Source organism: Dendrobium catenatum, unplaced genomic scaffold (genome assembly GCF_001605985.2).
Source record: "Dendrobium catenatum unplaced genomic scaffold, ASM160598v2 fragScaff_scaffold_414, whole genome shotgun sequence".
Classification (NCBI taxonomy): Eukaryota; Viridiplantae; Streptophyta; class Magnoliopsida; order Asparagales; family Orchidaceae; genus Dendrobium; species Dendrobium catenatum.
The window spans coordinates 782,934-802,860 of NW_021318876.1; the positions used below are offsets into that span (position 1 = coordinate 782,934).

The 19,927-nt window shown below is 36.1% G+C and overlaps 1 protein-coding gene and 1 long non-coding RNA gene across 4 annotated transcripts; both read left to right on the forward strand.

The window, feature by feature from the left end:
* The first annotated feature begins 700 nt into the window (after positions 1–700).
* On the forward strand, positions 701–19,500 carry LOC110102011 (formyltetrahydrofolate deformylase 2, mitochondrial). 3 transcript variants are annotated; one of them, XM_020830145.2, is made up of 8 exons: positions 703–904; positions 995–1,107; positions 4,881–5,031; positions 5,296–5,369; positions 5,440–5,599; positions 9,183–9,281; positions 9,377–9,463; positions 19,174–19,500. In XM_020830145.2, the coding sequence occupies exons 1-8, from the start codon at positions 779–781 to the stop codon at positions 19,318–19,320; spliced, it is 957 nt and encodes a 318-aa protein (XP_020685804.1). In that variant the 5' UTR covers positions 703–778; the 3' UTR covers positions 19,321–19,500. The 3 variants fall into 3 exon arrangements, with proteins under 3 accessions (XP_028550026.1, XP_020685804.1, XP_020685813.1); XM_020830154.2 differs by having other exon boundaries at positions 736–904; positions 979–1,107; XM_028694193.1 differs by lacking the exon at positions 9,377–9,463 and having other exon boundaries at positions 701–904.
* LOC114579480 lies at positions 15,758–17,782 on the forward strand. The gene is made up of 2 exons (XR_003700484.1): positions 15,758–17,504; positions 17,623–17,782. It is a non-coding gene; the product is annotated as an uncharacterized LOC114579480 (long non-coding RNA).
* Positions 19,501–19,927: the final 427 nt, after the last annotated feature.

Below are 19,927 nucleotides of genomic sequence, written 5' to 3' on the forward strand. Positions count from 1 at the left end.
GGCATATAATATGTCGCCACGTGCACTTACTCTTTACCGCGCGGCCCGACGACCCGACCCGGAACGGACCCGGGAGTTTGCGTAGCTCGGTATTGCTAGGTATTGGTCGATTTTGCTCGACAAAAATGAAAAATACTATTATGTGAAAACCAATACCGAGTTCAATACCGAGCAATACCGAGTTCTTTTAGGTATTACTGGGTATTGCTCGGTATTGCTCTTCACATAGTGGTATTTCTCGTTATTGCCAAGCAATACCGAGTAATACCGAGCAATACACGAACATAGTAATCCCGGATTCAGTCCGAGTCGGGTCGTCAGGCCGTGCGGTAAAGAGTAAGTGCACGTGACGACATATTATAAGCTACCTGATGTAGCTCTACGTAGGTAACCTGACGGAATAATTTTTACTTGTTCATTCGGTTATTTATTTATTTTATCTTGGCTTTCAAAACGCTAGGATAAAAAAATGTGTAATTTTGAAGCTTTTGAGCTTATTCGTACGATATAAAAACAAGTTTTTGTATTAATATAAGATGAATTGTTAAAATAAAATAAATAGATAAATATTCAAATTTGCCCATTAAAGTTTTTGTAAGCTTAATGACTCGCTTGGTTTGAAAACTAATTAACTTAAATAATTCTTTTAGCAAAATCAAAACCATTTTGTGGTTCTCAAAATTCAATTCACGTCTGGCTTCTAATTCTGTTAGCTCTGAACCAAAGAATAAAGCTGCCAGACAAGAAAATAGAGATAAAACAAAGCAAAGCAAAGGCCATGGCTTTTCGGAGAAGCGCCTTGTCGAACTTCCTCCAAATTACGAGGGCCTTTCGATATTCAACCATTCCGCTAAGCTCCAATTCACCATCACTCATCCATGGAATCCACGTCTTCCATTGCCCGGTAGGCCTCTACTAATTATCTTCTCACTCTTCCTCTTCTTCTTCTTCGTTGCTGATTACTCATCATCGATGTAGAACTGTGGGTGTTCAGGACGAGGTAGGAATCGTCGCCAAGCTCTCCGAATGCATCGCCCAGCACGGGGCCAACATTCATTACGTCGATGTCTTCGTTCCTGAGAAAAAACAGGTCTTCTACTCCCGCAGGTCAGTTTTCCTCTCCCCCCAATTGGACTTTGGTTAAGACGGAGATTGGAAGTCAGCCAATGTGCCAATTAACAAGTCAAGCCTAACTTGAAGAGGACTTGAACTGAATGTACGTATGTACGCCGGATTAAAAATTTATATTAGATGATTGAAAATTATTCGAAAAAAAAGGTTCAAATCAAAGTCAGTTTGTTATACTTAAACTTGAACTAAGATTGAATTGAGCCAATCTATAACTACACTTGAGCCTATCATAAACCGACAAAAAGTGCTACTCGGCCGTCATAGTATTGTACACCGGCTTGGGGAATATTGATTGATTATCAAGCAGAACAAGTATGATTATCGTCAATTGTTCTATGCATGCAGACAACTTTATTATGCTTCTTTAAATGTTCTATCCCTCTTTAAGACTCTTTAAGTTTTTTGGCGTCGTGATAAAATGAATTTATATAGGCACTAATTCTGATTTAGGATCTATAGAACCCTTGTTGCGGTTCATTTTCTTGGAGCATTATTATTTGAGCTTGTTCGGTATTCCAAAGTTAATTGCAGATTGATAAAAATAATTCATTATGATATATTTGTCTAGGGATTTTTAGCGTAATAACTGCTCACGCAGCAATATTGTTGTTACCATTTGTAGGTTTTATTAAGAGCTGTGAACTCCTTTGAAATGACAGCATACCATTCAAATTGTTGCATGGCTTGAGAAACAAGGGTTTGTTCAGGGACAAAAGAGGGTGAAAGGGAGGTTGTGAGAGTGAGCTTGGTGAGAAGTTTGTGAATGTTAATTTTTGCTCTATTTTGCATGTGGTGACTGTTGTGAAGGGGACCAGAAGATTGAAGATAAGTGAAGTGTTATTTCGAGTGGTGGAGGTGAATATACCATACAAAGGGTGAGAATCATATTGAATATGAGTGGGTAAAGAATTATCCCAATGATTGCTATTTAGGGATGTGGTGTAACTCAAAATTTAAATTGGAAGAATTGTTTAATTTATCTTGTTAAATCTTCTACCAGAGCTTCTATAAAGCATCATTATAAATCAATCTATCCATCACAAGTAATTAAATATTATACATATTGAAATATTTCACTATATTCATTCTCCAAAATCATATATGCAATAACCAAGAAATCACTAATAATCAATTAATCTATCAATAGCTCCTGACTATAAAAGAATACAACAAAGATACAAAATAAAAGAAGAAACTTGAAAATCTCAATCCACCTAACTCCACAGAGTCTTGATCCCTTTACTGGCCTGAAATCACTAAAATCATATAGTGAGCTTACAAAGCCCAACAGAAACTCACAACTCACTAAAACTTTTAATACAAGATTTAATGAATCTATGTGCATGCTCATCTCAATCAATAACGTTCAATATAAACTCAATTGAGATCTATGAAATGGGGAGTAGACGGTGGAGGGGGAGCCAGCCATGGGAAAAACTCAATTGAGATGAGTTGCTCTGATACCATAATAGAAATTATAATTGATAAGGAAAAAGTTAATCTTTACACTGAAGAGTTTATACAATATTTATAAATATAATATTATCTAATAAAGGAAGGTGATGTAGAACCAAGCTAGTCATGGTTGGACAATTCAAAATCTGAAATTTAATTTCAAATTTTAATGTTTGGAGAGGATGAAAAAGTTTGAATTTGAATATTCTCCAATTAAAGGAGGGACGATGGGTGGGCGAACCCCTTGATAGGGATTTAATTGAGTGATTAAGAGGGGTTGCTAAGTTTGGAAAATTAAATTAGGAAAGGAGATTTATAGTATCTCATTTTCAAAATTTAAATTAATTTGAATAGTGAGGCCTTTCCTAATTTAACCCATCTATTTTAGAAAAATAATTTTAGATTTTAAATCTGATTTGAAAACTTTGATTTTTGAATTGGGAGGGAAACAAATTCAAAATTGTTGAAATTAATTTCAGCCAAAAAGGTAGAGGTAATTGGGGAATTGATGGCTTAATTAGGGGAGCTTTAATGAGCCTCCTAATTAGAGGATAGAGAGAGAGAGAGAGGCCCACATGCATTAAAGAAGATTGGAGGAGATTTAATTGAGCTTCCAATCTAAGTCAATTTAAATTAGGAAAGATAATTTAATATAAATTATCTCTCCAATTTAAATTCAAATTTAAAAGGCCTTGATTGGAGGGACTTTCTTAATATAACTCCTCCTGTTTTAGGAAAGAAAATTTAAATTCCAATAGATTGGAATATGAATTTAAAAATTCTTCCTAATTTAAAATGTGTTATTAATGGAAAACATTAATTTGGGGATTTGAAATTTGGATGCAAAGTAGGGGTATTGTGGCCGGCGGCTTGGAGGAGGGGAAGGGTTTTAGGGTTTGGGCCGGCGGCTAGGAAGATGAGGGGTTTTGAACTGGTGGTTGGGAGGAGGAGAGGAGTGGTTTTGGGTATGGGGATTCGGCTAAGAAAGAGAATGGAGGATGGAGTTAGGACTAGGGCTAAGGTGGGGAACTTCGGCCAAGGGAGGGAGAGGGAGGAGGGGGCCGGAGGCTAAGAAGGAAGAAGGGGAAATGGTAGAAAAGATAAACCACGAGCCCGGACACTTTCTGTGGCTGATGGGTAATGCTTTACCCTCACCTAGGGACTTCAAACCACGAGCCCAGACGCTTCCTACGGTTGGTGGGTAGTACGTTTCGCTCACCTAGGGACTTCAACTCTCATAATAACTCTCAAAGCTCTTAAAAACAAGTGTAGAATTTTTTTCTTAATAATCATCCATCCCCTCAAAAGAGGAGGGGGCTATAAATAGCCAAAATACAATAATAAGACATATGACAAAAGCGCCCCCTAGGGTCACATATGTCTACTCCTTCAAATGGGGTAAAAACGGAAAAATGCATAAATAGATCAAAATACAAATAATAACTCAAAATAAAGTAGTATAATCATGGCCGTCAATCTTCAGCTCGTCCTCTGATAAATTTTCATGGTCGGATGTCCTCATCAGAAGGTGTATTAACACCTAAATTGAATGACAACTTAATGTGATATGACTATAAAAGGAAACATATAAAATACAATAAAGTTAGTTTATGATATTTCTCTACTAGGTTATTTAGTGGCTGGTAAATCCTGAACTCATATTTAATGCTTTTCAAAGTGCCAAAAAAGCTAGCAGTGCTAAAGAAAATCTTACTGAAGTTTTCAGGTTTTTTGTTGATTCTTGTTTATGTACTCACGCGTTCCAAAATCTGAAATTCTTCCTGTTTTGTTTTGTTAAGTGAACTTTCATCTTCCTCTGTCTTCTCATTCTAAAGTTAAATGAGACTTCGCTTTACAGTCTGCCATCCGAATGAAAAAGGTAGGAACTTGCCTTTCTGTCTGAGGCAAATCTGAAATTCGCAAAGCAGTCTATCCATGTCTCCCTTTTGAATTTGCTCTTCTTCTTGCCCTCACTTCATTGAGCTCATTTTACAGTAGTTGTTATACTGAAGTTACTGAAAATTGAAGTTCTTAAAGAAGAATTTGTCTAAACTAAAGCTATCGTTTGATCATGTGATCTATCTGTACTACAATTTCAAAGCGCACACCCATCTTGGAAGGTTTTAGTTTCTGAGCAAACGAAATTGTGAATTCCCTTGTCTGATTTTAAGTAGATTTCAAATTATGTACCAATTGCTGGATGGCCATTATTTTGGTACTTTAGTAAGCTTAATTTTCCAAACATTTTGCGTGATTGGAGAAACCTAATGATAGGAGCTGCTACAAATTTGCAGTGAATTTGTTTTTGATCCCGTACGCTGGCCCCATGATGTGATGCTGAATGATTTCATGAACATAGGAAAGCTGTTCAATGCAAAAAGATCAGTTGTTCGGGTCCCTGATCTTGATCCAAAATATAAGATTGCACTTCTTGCTTCAAACCAGGTCTGGCTTTGGTCTGTATTCTATCCTTGATTCTTCTTCAATCTTTTCTTGCAAGTCATGGTGCATGCATATTTTGAATCGACTAATCTTGGGGCTACTGTGCATCTCTACGTCACTTTTAACTGGTATGCTAGACATAAATATTCTGAGCTTCATGTGATTCCTCTTTAGTTTTAAAATTCATTTCTTTTTGAATCTTCTCCAAATTTATTTGTCACTCACATGCTCTTTGAGATCCCATCTCCTTGATCTTTGCACTTACAGGACCATTGCCTTGTGGATGTATTGCATGATTGGCAAGATGGTAGGCTTCCCGTGGATATAAGTTGTGTAATAAGGTGCAGCAGAAAATGGTTTCATTTACCATTTACAAAATTTTGGCAACTGACATGAAATACCATTTTGCAGCAATCATGATAGAGCTCCAAATACTCACGTTATAAATTTTCTTAAGAGACATGGCATTCCATATTATTATCTGCCGGCTGACGAAGGAAATAAAAGAGAAAGGGAGATTCTCGATTTAGTTAAAGGCACTGATTTTCTTGTTCTGGCCAGATACATGCAGGTACTGCACTTCTAACTCTAAGCTCTTTTATTCACTAAGATTTATTGATCCCTCTTACTACTAAAAATAATTATGTGGAGTGGTTGCACTTGAACACTTTCTTATTATAAATATGGCTGCTAACAATCTGTTAAGTGCAGGGAGGATTTGGTCCCCTTTTGGGGCCCAAGTAAACTACAATGCATTATGTAAGAAAGAGAAATTTAGGAAGAGATAATTAAGAAGATTTTTATGATAATTGGGATAGAATTATTTAGGGAAAGAGTTCAAAATTGAGGAGAAATATATAGGGAGAGATAATTAGGAAGGTTTTAATGATAATTGGGAGGGAATTATTTAGAGAAAGAGTTCAATATTGAGGGAATTAATTAAGCAAATGAGGTTGATTTATGAGGGATGTAGGGGAGTCTATTTAAGGATGTGTTATTTTCTGTTCATGCAAATTATTCTGTTGTAGTTTCTTTCTTGCGAGTTTGCTAGCGGCGTCTAGGTTTGTGGGAGAGCTGATCTACCTCTCGAATAGTAGATCACTTGTATATTTCTTTCTTGTTGAAGAAATAATAAAAAATCAGTCCCTATTTTCAAGTTCATATAGTTTTCTACTTGTTCTCTTACTGTTTTTACTTCCAAGATGTATTAAATTGGTATCAGAGCGAGGTTTTGGAGAGATGTCAGCAAAGAAGGCGGATGCGTTGGAAGATGAATTGGAGCAAATCAAGTCTGGGATGGAGGAAAGTTTATCCACCATGGAAGGAAGGTTTTCAACCATGGAGAATTAGATGGAGAGCCGATTTGGAGGCATGGAGGAGATCATGAGGAAGCTCCCGAAGATGCAATCCAAAAATCCACTGATGGTTCAAAGTGCTAACCCTTACCACAATTTGACCGGGATTCCCTCCCTCCTCTTCTGAGTTATAACAAATAGAATAAATTTCGGAGCAAAATTGAGGATGAAAAGCCCTGAACAATCTTCTTTCTCTTCCCTCCCTCCTCTTCGGTAAGGCACGATGCTGAAATTCAGAATTTTCCTTCAAAAATCATTTAAAATTTTTTGGATTATAACAGATTGACCACTATGCGAGGCCATTTGGGTAATGAGAGTGAACAATCGGAAAATGAGGTAGACGAGCCGAACCATGGGGGACCAGATCATGGGAGGCGGATGGAGGAAAAGTAGGATTCCAGCCCTCGTTACTGGGGGAACCAATGGCTAATGAGGAAGTTGGGGTGGAGAAGTGAAACTGAGGAAGCTAAAGATGTCGGTATTAGAAGGGAAGGATGCCCATGGGTGGGTATACCGAGTGGTGAGATATTTTGCGGTGAATGAGTTGAGAGAGGAGGAGAAGTTTACAGCCGCAGGGTTATGTCTAGAGGAGAAATCCCTCGCTTGGTTCTAATGGAGAGAGGTTAAATATCCGATCCGTTCGTGGGAGGAGTTTAAGTATTGCTTGTTGGAATATTTTCGAGCCATTCGGGAAGGAGACTTACACGGGCAATTCCTTGCCTTGACTTAGGAGGGATTTGTCATAGAGTCCAGAGAGATATTCGAGTTGTTATCAGGAAGGTTAATGGGAATTTCAAAGGCAATATTAGAGGGAAATTTTATGAAGGGGGTCAAGCTCGACATACGAGCGGACCTCCGATTTCTAAAGCGAGGGAGTTGAGGGAGATGATGGAGCTAGCCCAGATAGCAGAGGATCGGTGACAGATGGAGAGGAGAAACAAGAGCGAGGTTTTGGGAGGCTCTTATAGGAGTACCTAGACTTCACTGGCACCAAGGGCCCAGATGAAAAATCTTTTCTTCTTCTTTATCATATGTGAAAAGTTTAAAAATCTGGCTTCTCAAAAATTGTTTGGCAAAATTTATTGTGCGCTCATAAACTATTCGATGTAGCAATTTAAAATAAAGATAGTCCTATTAATTAAGTTAGTTAATGCTAAAATAAATTCTAACATAATCCAAAATGTTAGGATTTTTATAATTAATTTTTTGGTTCTCTGTTAGTTTCCTTGGGTCTAGTAGAACTCTTCCCCTAAAAGAGGTACAAAGAAGCCCTTCCGTGGAAATCCGGTACTAAATAATATATAAGGCTTATGCCCATATGAAATATATACTTAGCTCATATATAAGCTATATCGATAACATTGTTTCATACTTATATGATTGATGAAAAATGTCAATAAATTCATCAATTCTGAAGTGAACTAAAAAATTTGTAGCTCCCCAATGAATTTTAGTATTTGTGATGTATCTCATAGTTGTAATCTTTGCATCTTACACAAATCAATTTTCTTGGCTTTACCCAGGCCTTGGTAATAGATGAACGGAATTTATATGGCTTAATAATAGGGTTGATCAAATACAAATACTATCGGATGTTTAGCTTAGATACCAAATTTATGTAGAATAAGAATTGACTTGATGTTGATTTGATGATGGCCCTTATTGAAAATCTCCTTAATCTTCTTCTTCCTTCTCTCAAAAGTGACTCCGTTTCTGTTATAGTCATACATGGATTGAAAAGAGAAGTTTGAGAGAAGAGAGAAGAAAGAAGGCGGGATCGATTGTTGTAGTAACACTATAGCAAGGGTATTGTAGTAGTTAATGAGGAGAGAGAAAATTTTTGAATATAGAAATAGCAGTTGGGAGGAGAGGAGGAGCCATCATCTTAGAGATAGAGGGATTCTAGATAAAATTCCAATTTCAATTCTAATTCATTCAAATAATAGTAATCAAACTCCTTTTCATAGAAATAGGTTTGCAAGGTGAACCATACTAATTTAATTACCAAATTAATTCAAATATAAAAAACTTCTCAATACCATATCTTCTAATGTAAAAGAAAGATAATTCTAATAATTAAATTAAAGAAAATTGTAATAAAATAATACAATAATCCTAAGTACTAGAATCTTCTAGAAATAATCTTCTCATGGTGCATCAAATCAATAAATAAGATTTGATTAATAGATTTTTTGTTAATTGGTGTATTATACACATGCGATTCCCAACAAGAACAAACAAAGAATAAGGATTTATAAAGTCAACCCCAAATGATTTGGATAAGGGCTAATGATGATCACAAGAATGATGTTTTATTGGTCATTGCTGTGTAATGAGACAATCCCTTTTGGACATTTGCATTTTACTAACGTGCTTTTCTTTATGGTCAGACCACATGAAACTGTTCTCTTGTGCAATTTTCATATCGAAACTATACCTTGGAATCAGTCTCAAGCCTATACTCCATTTGACTGCCTCTTATTTGTGTTTATTTTAGATCGCTTTAATTTTGATCCATGGATCCAATTGGAGAATTCTTCTTTATCATTACATATAATGACTCTTATCTATTTCATTTTACAAGATATGATCATTTAAGCGGAGAAGTTAAATTTTGAATGATTCTTCTGATGGTAGAATTCTGATAGTGAGATCGTGTGAAGCAAACAATGATTATGTTATAATGAGCATTTTGCTTGAGATTGAATTATACTACGCCCAATTTTATCATTTTGTCCATTTGTTATATTTTTCATGTTTATATGGCTGCAGTAGAATTTTAACTTGCCAATTTAACAGGTACTGTCTGCTGGTTTCTTGGAGAGTTACGGTAAAGATATAATTAACATTCATCATGGGCTTCTTCCATCATTTAAGGGTAGCAATCCTGCCAAGCAGGTTAAACTTTTGACGTTTTTCTTCCTACGTTTTTTTAAGTTGTTCTACATATTTTCTTAGTAGTCGGTTTTGCCATTCGTTTGTATGTTCAGTAGGCTTATAGTGCTGGGGTTAAATTGATTGGTGCTACAACTCACTTTGTAACTCCAGAACTTGATGCAGGTCCAATTATTGAGCAGATGGTAATATTTCTTATCAATAACTACTGTTTTCGTTCATTATTTTTCTGCTGTGGTAATATCATGAAGAAGACATTTTATATATGATTGAACTATTTTTATCCCCATAAGAATAATTGGTCATTCATTGTTGTCATAATCCGTTGACCATGCTTCTTTTCACACTCGAAGTATAGAATTTTTTTTAAAATCTATTACATGTGACATTTCTATATGAGGAGCATGGTGTATGAGAAGATAGTTGCCTATATCTCCCTTTTTTTAATTTTTAACTTTGAGATGGTGATGAAACTATTTTGATTTGAGAGGTGCAAAAAAGGATTTCTCTGGTTCATTGTCCACTTTCACCTATGTATGTGGTGTAGGGTTGTTAACTATTCAATCTCGAGCAAATCTAGTGTCGCTTAAGATCACATCAATGTCTTGTTATATTTTGGCTATGTTAAATCTTGATTAATGCCAAGCAATGCTCATTAACTTTGATTAATCCCAAAACTTTATTTAGTTTCGATCAATTTTCAATATTTGAAGCCAATGTCTTAATAAATACTTATGCAAATTATGCATGCGTAGTTTTACATATATAATTATATAGATTTTTATATACATTAATTCAAATCCAAGTATAAATAAAATGTATAGATATTTCAATTCAATTTAGGTTTGGCTTATTTCAAGTTCAATTAGAGGTGAATTTGACTCATTATTCGATTCAATGACTTAAATTAGAGCCAAAAGGCCGGTTTGATTTTCAAGAGATCTTAGAAGGATCGTCTACTTTAGCTTCGCTTCTCTTCTATGGGACTCTAACAATAATAAAAATTGATGTAAGTGCATTTTGTGGGCTTAAAAAATTTTGCGCCTTGGCTCCTTTGCATTGGGAGAGTTTTAACGTAATGTTCTTGGTCAAATTTTTAGAAGGTAAATTAGATTTAAGATAAGTCATTGCACAAAGATTTCATTATTATTTTATGATATGGTTCCAGATTTCTTATAAGGGTTAATTACCTATCTTAGTAACGAGAGAGAATTTTGGATTAAGGCTAGTTATTAGATATGCACTAATTATTTTGCATATAATAGCAATAATTTTTGGTATTGGAATTTGAAATTTAATACCATATATTTAAAGCAGATTGTGGGGGAATCATGATAGATCGACCTGATCAAAATCTCGTACTTTTGTCGTTCCAAGTTGTTGTGTTCCCTAGTCTACTTAATCAAAAGAGGTTGTAGACTCAAGTTGACCAAATGATTCTTGTCTGAAGTCATGAGTTGTTTTGTCTAAGGATATCTTGCTGACTTAAGGTGGATGTTTGTCTAGTGGGATAAATTTTAGTCAATCTTAGCTAACATAGGATTTTATCTCCTATCAACTATACCTTATAATTTATTACTCGAAGGTTTTAACTATTGGAAACCATACGAACTTGACTATGACTGTAATTTATTTGTGCATTTCTGCAACAAAATTACTTAGTTAGTGGGCATCAGTCGTGACCATTTATTTGTGGTGCTATTTAAAGGCAAAATCATCAGTTAGATGACACAAGCCTCATTATTACTTGTAGGAGATCATTTGAGAATGAAATTTAAGCGGTGTTCCTTTATCTTTTTATATTTTTTCTTTTATATATATTTTCTTTTTCTGATTTATTTTAGAGTGAGAAAGGGAGATGGGAAGAAAATGGGGTTTCTCTCTTTTTAGAGAGAATGAGTGATTTCTCACTCTTTTTAGAGAAAGAAAATGAGATGTCTCTTTCTCTTTTTAGAGAGAAAAGATGTATTGAGAGGATTTCTCTCTTGTTATAGAGAGGAAGAGACATTTAGAGAGGGATACTAGACCTTTTTCTTTCTATTTAGGAAGATAATGAGAGTGTGGATGAGAGGAAGAGAGAGAGAGAAAGAGTGTGAGAAAGATAGAAATAACTCATTGTCTTTGTTTGGAAAGAGAAATAAATAGAGATAGAGGAGGTGAGAGAGAAGAGAAAGAAAAAAATGAGTGAGAAGAGGGAGAGAGAGAAAGGAGGAGAGGAGTGGAAGATATAGAAAGAAAGAGAAGAAGAGGATGAAGAAGAAGAAGGAAAAGAGGAAGAAGAAGAAGAAGAAAAAGAGAAGAAGAAAGAGGAGGAGGAGAAGAAGAATAAGTAGAAGAAAAGGGAAAGGAAGAGGAGATTGGCGGTAGGGGGCCTTTTGGCGTTCAGGGGTTACAACAACAACAACATGTGCAGTGTAATATCAGTTTTTGCTCCAGGTTCGTCCGGGACGAAGTTGGATCGTCCGGGACGATCGGTACAGGTTTTTAAATGCACATTGATTTGCTCGCCAAATTTTTGTTGCTCGCACAAGTTGAATTTCATCCTCATTCTGTGAGTGCTAGTGAATTTTTGGGCATTTTTCTCATGCAGGCACCTAAGTATTATATTTGTCATTACCTAGTAATTTCAACATTTTAGACGCGATGTCACAGTTCATTTCACGAACGAATATCGTTTAAGAAATTTCACGTAATATTGTGCTTGTAGTTTGTCGTTGTTGACTACTGTCACTCGAATCAAACACAAAGGATCCTTTATTAATAATTTTGTGCTTCGAAAGTAGTGCCACAATCCATTTTGTGAAAGAAGGTTGGGTCACACCGCCTTTTGGCCCCTCCTTAGTCAACTTAAGCTGTAACAGAGATAAAAAAATCTCAACATATATCTTTCTTACTAACACCCATCTTAAACTACATTCATCAAGATCGAGTGAGTAGGAAATTCATCTGTCTAGACTATCCCAACACAAATAGATTTCAACCATAAAATTATACCTTATTATTACTGTGAGCTCCAAAAATTTGAGCTTTTAGGCCACAACCTCTTTGCATTATATTCAAGGAGAGTTTTAACGGATTAAGTTCCAAGAGAAAATTTCGGAAGACGGATTAGATAGAGATAAAATACTACCCTGAGATTTCGCCTTCTCAGCGAGGACTTTAAGATGTGAGTTCTGGTTTCCGATAGGCACAAGCCCTTATAGTTAATTACTTATCTCGATAACTAGAAAGAACTTTCGATTAAGGCTAGTCGTTGAGCATATAATAACAGTAGATCTAGATATTTAAAATTGGAAATTTTATCACGCATCACTTAAAGCGGATGATGGGAGAATGATGATGAACACGAACAAGATCACATAGTTTTGTAGTCCCGAATCATCATGGTCTATAGTCTGCTTAGTTAGAAGGAGGTAGTCGATCCAACATGATCAAAGGATCCTTGTCGGCAGCCATGTGTTGCTTTGTACATAGGGACCTTGTGGACTTGGGGTGAATTCTTTTCTAAGGGACGAATTCAAGTCAACCATCCATAACTAATAGAGGACATTGCCCTATCGATTATATCCTATAATTCATTACTCAATGTTAAGTAGCCATTGGGGAACATACAAACTTTTAGCTATGACTGTAATATAGTGGAGTTGTTCGACCAAGCCACTATGTTAGAGGGCCATGATCATACTTGTTAACCACTTGAAGCCGGTCTGACCAAGCCACGAGTTCTTTATGGAGCCATCTGACCAAACTATTTGTAATAACTCAAATGTGTGAAATAAATCTATTTGAAAAAAACATGAAAATTCTGAAGTAGAGTGCTTTAGCATTGATGTTGTGAGCTCTGCGGCGCTAGACGATGAACATTGTGTGTGTGTGTATATACATCCCCGCCTTACCCCAACGACTCCTTCACTTGGTTGTTTGGCCAGGAAGAAATTGAAAGATGGGAAGAAAAAAAAGGAGAGAGAAATGTCTTTAGATCATATTTTCCAGTCATTTTATATTTCATATTTTATTATATTCATTGTAAATGCCTAATCTCTTACTTCTTTTTCAATTATTTTGAATTCTACGAATTTTATTTCTCATAAATCTACAAAAAATACATTATTTGTTGATTTCATAAGCTTTTACCGTGCAAGTTTGGATTTATTATAGATTTGATTATTCTGAATGATTTGATATGATTTTATTGCATTTTAAATGAAGTATGTAATGATATCAGATACATGATATGCTAACTCTCTACTGATCCACGTGATTCACTAATTGAGAGTCATAAGGAGCTGAAGATTGATTGGGAGTTATAAGATGCCGGTTCAATTGATTCACATGATTCAAGGGGAGTTATAAGGAGTATATTGATTTAGAGTTATAAGGTGTGACTGATTGAGAGTCATAAGTGCAGGAGCAAGATGCTCTTAAGATACACTAATTATATATCTGAATACTGATATTGTCACTGCTACGAACACTGTATTGATATTATAATTGATACTAATATTATTTACTATCATTAACATTATTTAATGTTATTAATCATGATAATAATATTGTTACTGACATTCGTACTGTTAACTATTACTAATATTATGACTGATGATGTAATTGATTGAGATGTGATGAATTGTAGCAGAATAAATTGATATAGATAATTAGTATAGCTATTTATGCATATATTTTTAATATGATTTATAACATATTATTCTCTTTTATCTTGCATTGATTTTAGTTGTAAGATTTTAGTTACTTGCTAGGCTTTGTGCTCATTACGTGGTTTATGTGTTTAGAAAAGGGTAAGGATCCTATGATATGAGGTTCTGAACAAGATAAAAATGTAATCATGCTTTTTTTCGTTGTTCATTGATAAGCTTTAGTTAAATTGTTAAAATAAAAGATGTGTAATTTTTCAAATATAGATCATAGAGTGTGACACTATTTATTAGTCGGCCAGTCATAACCATACCACGTAGAGTTTTATGGACAAGCTATGAGTTAAAGTGCAGTTGTATTGGCCAAGCCAGCAGTTTGAGGACAAATGCCACATTCTTACTGGTAGAATGAAATTTTAGAATAAATCTGAGTGATATTCTCGACTGGACATTGCTCTTTGTGAGCTAGAGTTATCCTTGAGTTCATCATCCTCGCCAAACGGTTACAGATGATGGATGAGTTTTTTCTTAAGTTACAAAATGATTAAATTTCAATTTTAAATATAAAAAAATCTTAATAAATGTAGATCTTTAGATTTTTTGGTAGGATTAAAAAATTAACCCCTTCGATTGATTTAACTTTCAACCCAACCATTATTAGGGTGATATTATAGTTGATTGAAAATATTTGTATTTTATATAAATTCAGAGTTGAAAAAATAGAATCTCCTCCGGTTAAGATAAACATTCAACACGATCATCATCTAAGATAAATTAAATAATTAATTATTTGAACCTTGTCAACTCTATTCATCTACTAACATAGGATTGGGTTCAACAATCGATGAATATGTGAATGCTAAAATCGAGAGATTGTATTTAATGATGAGTTTCATTTAAAGAATTTTTGAAGACCCATGTGAACTTTAGATTCAAATATACTTGAAGATTTGTGATCCACCATTCTCTCGTTAATTCAAGTCGTGTCGACTCCAAGCCTTTCAAGGAGGAGGATTAGACTCAAATATTTGACCAACACAGCATTCTCAACCTTTATGTTTGTAGATTTAGCATTGTTGAAGCACATGCATGGTATAAAAATCTTCTTTTTAAATTAACATGCATGCATTTTTATGCATCACGTTTAAGTTTAGTGAATTATATTTTCATGCATGATGGGGATTTTTAAAATATTTAAATATATCTTTTGCGCATGTGATTATCATTGGAAAGTGTGCAAGATTTCATTTAAAATTAAAAAAAATGCATTTTTTCTGCTTGTACGAGTGTTGTTGATCCGATGGCGTAAATTGAAGATGAGTTAGGTTTTAGTTGTATTATATTGGAGAGATATTGTTTAGTTCATTTTGTCTTCTTCAAGTTATCATTTAGCTCAATTCGTAGAGTGTGTTTTTTCAATCAACACTAGGAGATCGTGTTTGAGGTCGTAGGAGAATTGTCCTGCTCGCTACAAGATCTCCTATTCTCCCTCGTAGGCAGGCTATCGCATTCATTGCAATATTCCATCTTTTCGTGCGCAGACAATATAAGCATTATTTACAAGTTGACTTATATTATTTGTAGGCAGGCTATATTTATTACAAATCTCCTATCTTTATCCTTAAGCGGGCTACTGTATTCATTCCAGGTCTACTATTCTTTGTCGTAAACGTCAACAGTGAGATTTGAGTTTTTGAGATTAACGAGCATGATACCTTGATAAGCAAGGCGCTGCTAATTATGTCGAGGCGAGACAACAATTCAAAACATAAATCCCTTTCTCTATTTTGTTTTAAATCTCTCTCTCTGATTTTTTTTTTGCTTTTCTTTATATTTTTTTGCTAATAATAATAATATCAATAATAGATTTAGAGAGAGATTATGCTAGAGAGATAAACAAAACTCTAATATTATGCATAGAGAGTAGGAAGGTTAATGTTTTGCTTAGGTGAGGAGGAAGAGTTGGTTGAGGTCTTCTCTTACTGTGTGAAGGGGAATGGAGATGGTTTGATGTAGCAGGTTTGGAATTAGAGGGATGTGGGCTTTTTGGAAGTGGTTGGAGATGTGCTTGTTTGCTGGAAGTGCAGATATGGCCTGCTTGAGGAGATCGGGTAGAGAACAAGGACCAGGAGAGTCTTCAGGTGGATGATGAATTGGGTGGTGAGGTTGATTAGAAGGGTTTTGTTTTGTGTATAGGAAGCTGTGAATGTTGGAGTTATGCGGCTGTTTTGGTGTTGAGAAGATTATGCTGAGAGCTATTGTGAGTGGTAGAAAGAGAAGTGTTGGCGAGGAAATGGGCTGGCCGGTGATGGGCTGCCTGCAGGGATGAGTTTGAGAGGAAGAAGAGGTGGAGGGCTGTTGTTATGCACGGGTGAGAGGAGTATGTGGGCTGGTGGTGTTCGTCTATAGCAAGGAGGAGATGGGGCTTCTTTGCGTGAAGCAGAGGAGGGAGCTGTGTGAGTTCGGGTAGGAGAGCAGAGGGGACATGCGGGTGGAAGAGGATAGGGGGCTGCTGTAGCTTCACGTGAGGGAGTAGTAGCTTGCGGCTTGCTGGTGTTGGCTGCTTGGACGCATGGAGAAGAGTGAAGCTGGGTAGGTTGCCGTTTGGGAGGAGGGGCTGGAGCAGGTAAGTGGAGAGGTGAGGGCTGGAGCAGGTTTGTTGAGGAGCAAAGAGGAGAATGGGATGGGGAGAGGTTTCTGCGTGTGTGAGAGCTTCCAACAGAGAGAGCTGGAGCCATCTCCTGCCAACAATCTAAAATGTGGTCGGCCCTTGTGTTGAGATGCCATCGCTAGAGAAGCCCGTGACAATGAGAATTATGGCTTTCTTGGCGTCGTCATTTTGTGAGGAGCTGGAGCCATCTCCTCCACACTGGGCGCCCTCTCTTGATATGCAGCAACTTCCCAACTTGCTTTCCTTTTACTGCTAGTTTTGCCATAACTTACAGCTTGGCAACCTGAGCGTCCCTTGTGGTCAATAATGAAGGGTCGTCGATGGAAAATTCCTTATCTAAAACACCTTAAAAGAACATCTTGGAGCCTATCATGGAGAGTCATTGTCTTTGTGTACAAGCTGGAGCCCATTACATTAAATTTAACACTTTAAACTCACTCAAAGGATGTTTCAGTAGCTCGTTCAAAGAGAGGCATTTAATTGGCTCATTTGCAGAGGATGCTCAACCACCAGATAGGGCATGCTTTAAAGATTGCAAATAATTTTTTCGTACATTTTCTTGCTTGAGCAATCAACTTGTCTTCTATGGTGGTCACGATGACCTTCGTGGAAGCCACCTCCTCTGCAGGCGCTACTTCCACTGGACGCACAAGAGGTACTGGCCTCTGTAACCTCATATTCAGTGGAAGATCCTCAGAATTGGTAGAAAGTATCACTCTCCCAGGACTCTTTGTACCTCCACCACCAATAGTAACTTCGAGGGGACTCGCTGCCTTGGTCGACAAAGGCATAGCCGCCTTCATTAGACATGGCTCTATTTTTTGTCTCTTCAAGGGGGAGGGGCGGCTAGCCCGAAGGATCCTGCATGTTTGAGGATTAGCATCGGCCTCTTTCTCTTTGCTCGTTAATAACTTGCCCTCTTATTAGTCTTCTCACCCTTCCAAAGGCAAAATGTCGCTTTCTTTATTAGTTTTGTGTTGGATAAGCTAACTTGGCATGATCCATTTTATCAAACTTGTAGGGAACTAAGGTTCAACTAAAGTGTTCAAGGGAGTAAAGAGCTTCAGCACGAGATAGCTTCTTATGGGAACGGGTTGTGAATAGTGTCACATCTTTTTATTATGAAGAATCTATGCAACAACTGTAGCTACAATAAAAACATGGTGGTAACTTTGTATTTACTTTCTAATGATTGTTTGGTAGCTCTATTAAATGTTTGACATGAATTCACTTGTTCTTTTCATCACTCACCCTCTGAAGAGTCAAGTGAATCATAGAACTAAATGTATACTTGCATGTATTTTCAAATATTTAGCAGATAGTCTGCGGGTCATAATGGGTGAACTAGTGCTTCATGAATCCATAAGGAGAACCTGGCTAAGGGTCATCAAGACTTAACAAGACACCCAAAGAGGAGTAGCTCCTCACAAGAACTGTGAAAGGTTCTCGCGGACCATTCAATTTGTCGCTCACGCTTCAACAAGAACTTGCCATTAAGGTCACTCACATCATTCATGATGAGCCGTCACCAACTATGCTCATCTTTACAGCTACAGAAAGACATCTATTCATGAGGGTTTTAGACAGATCATTTTGGTCTATTGGTTGGGAGCATTTGCTACAAACCAAGAGGCCTTAGGTTCGAAACTTGCGTAATGTGATGTGTGTGTGAGTTTGCCTAAATTGGCCTCGTACCATCACAGTCACCTGAGTAAGTAGTATATCATCCGTGCAACTTTATCATACTCGTTTCTTACTTCGAAACAATCTAGGACTCCGACAAAGGTCGCCAATGGCTTCATGACGCTCACTAGCCACAACCCTCTTACCTCAATAGTCGCAGCAGACTCGTCTATGCTTACTCACCATTACGCACTCGACATTATGAAATTCGTCTCGAGATAGAGAAATAGGATTAAGAGAGGCAGGTATTCATCAAGTCGGCCAGAGTGTGACACTTTTCTAAGGCAGTCTGTACTAAGAGTCATTAACTTATGTATTTTTATTTCTTTATTAATGTAGTCTTCTTGTGGCCCTTGTATCTCTATAAATGAAGGATGAAGTTGAACATTTTTTATATTTTGACATTTTATATAGAAACTTAAGCAACTAGATCATTTACTACATAGTTTTCTATCTCTTTTTCTCTATTCCCACAGGTTATCAAATTGGACATCTAGAATTCACCATCTTGTAAGGTTGGGTATCACTCATAGACAAATTTGAATTCAACAATTACAATTATTTTGTTAGATTGGCTTAAAATTTTTTGTTATATTAAGATATCGTTTGACCGAATAACTGACGTCTTATTTGTTGGATAACATGAAAAATCAAGGTCTCACTATAGGAAGAGATCCCTAGTTTTCTTAATGCTTTGTTTGGTTTGAAGGAATTACAGTAAAGGAAATGAAAATGGCATGGTAATGAAAATGATAAGGATTTACAGATTGATGTCTTCTTTGAAGTATTTTATCTTCTGCGGAGACCTCTTTAATCTCAAGTTTCTTTCAGTTTGTTAGCCATCTGCACCAACTGGCTGATATTTTTGTCTGGGATTGGATTGTAATAGGTTGAGAGAGTTTCCCATAAAGATTCCTTACAGAGCTTTGTACAGAAATCCCAAAGCCTTGAGAAGCAATGTCTTCGCAGGGCAATTCAATCCTATTGTGAGCTCCGTGTACTGCCCTACGAAGGGAAAAAGACTGTTGTTTTCTAAAAGAGGTCAGCTGTTGTTCTTATGTAGTTCTGCATCAATTCCTTTGTATTAATATTGTTAAAGCAATATAAAATCTATTATTCCTTGCTATGCTCATTTCTATCCTGCAGTCTGTTCTGTCATATTTCTAGAGAGATAAAGAAAGTTGGTTAAACTAAAGTTCGTTTGGGATGACTTTCATACTATTTTGTAAAGCTGTCTTTTAGTTAAAAAACTTCTTGAAAACAGAAAAAAAAGTGGTTTAAAGCTGTCCCAAATGAAGCCTAAAAAAGTAACATAAAAATGTAAAATGATTATAGATGACAATTCTTTTATGAGATGTAGGCTTCGATTGAGACGGCTTTCTTATTACTTTCTATATTTTCTATTTATTTTTTATGATGCACTTCAAACTGGAGCTCCCATTTGTTAGGAAAAATGTGGGTTGGTGCTATTTCATTATTTTCACCCTCTTTTATTTAAATCTTTCTAGGTGTTTAGAATCTCTAAGGGTAATTTTGCTTTTAAGAATCTAAAAGACTGTTTAGTTTAGAGGAATTGAAAGAGAAGAAATGAAAATGGAAATCTCACAGAGGAATTGTGTATTTGTTTACAATGTTAATTCTGT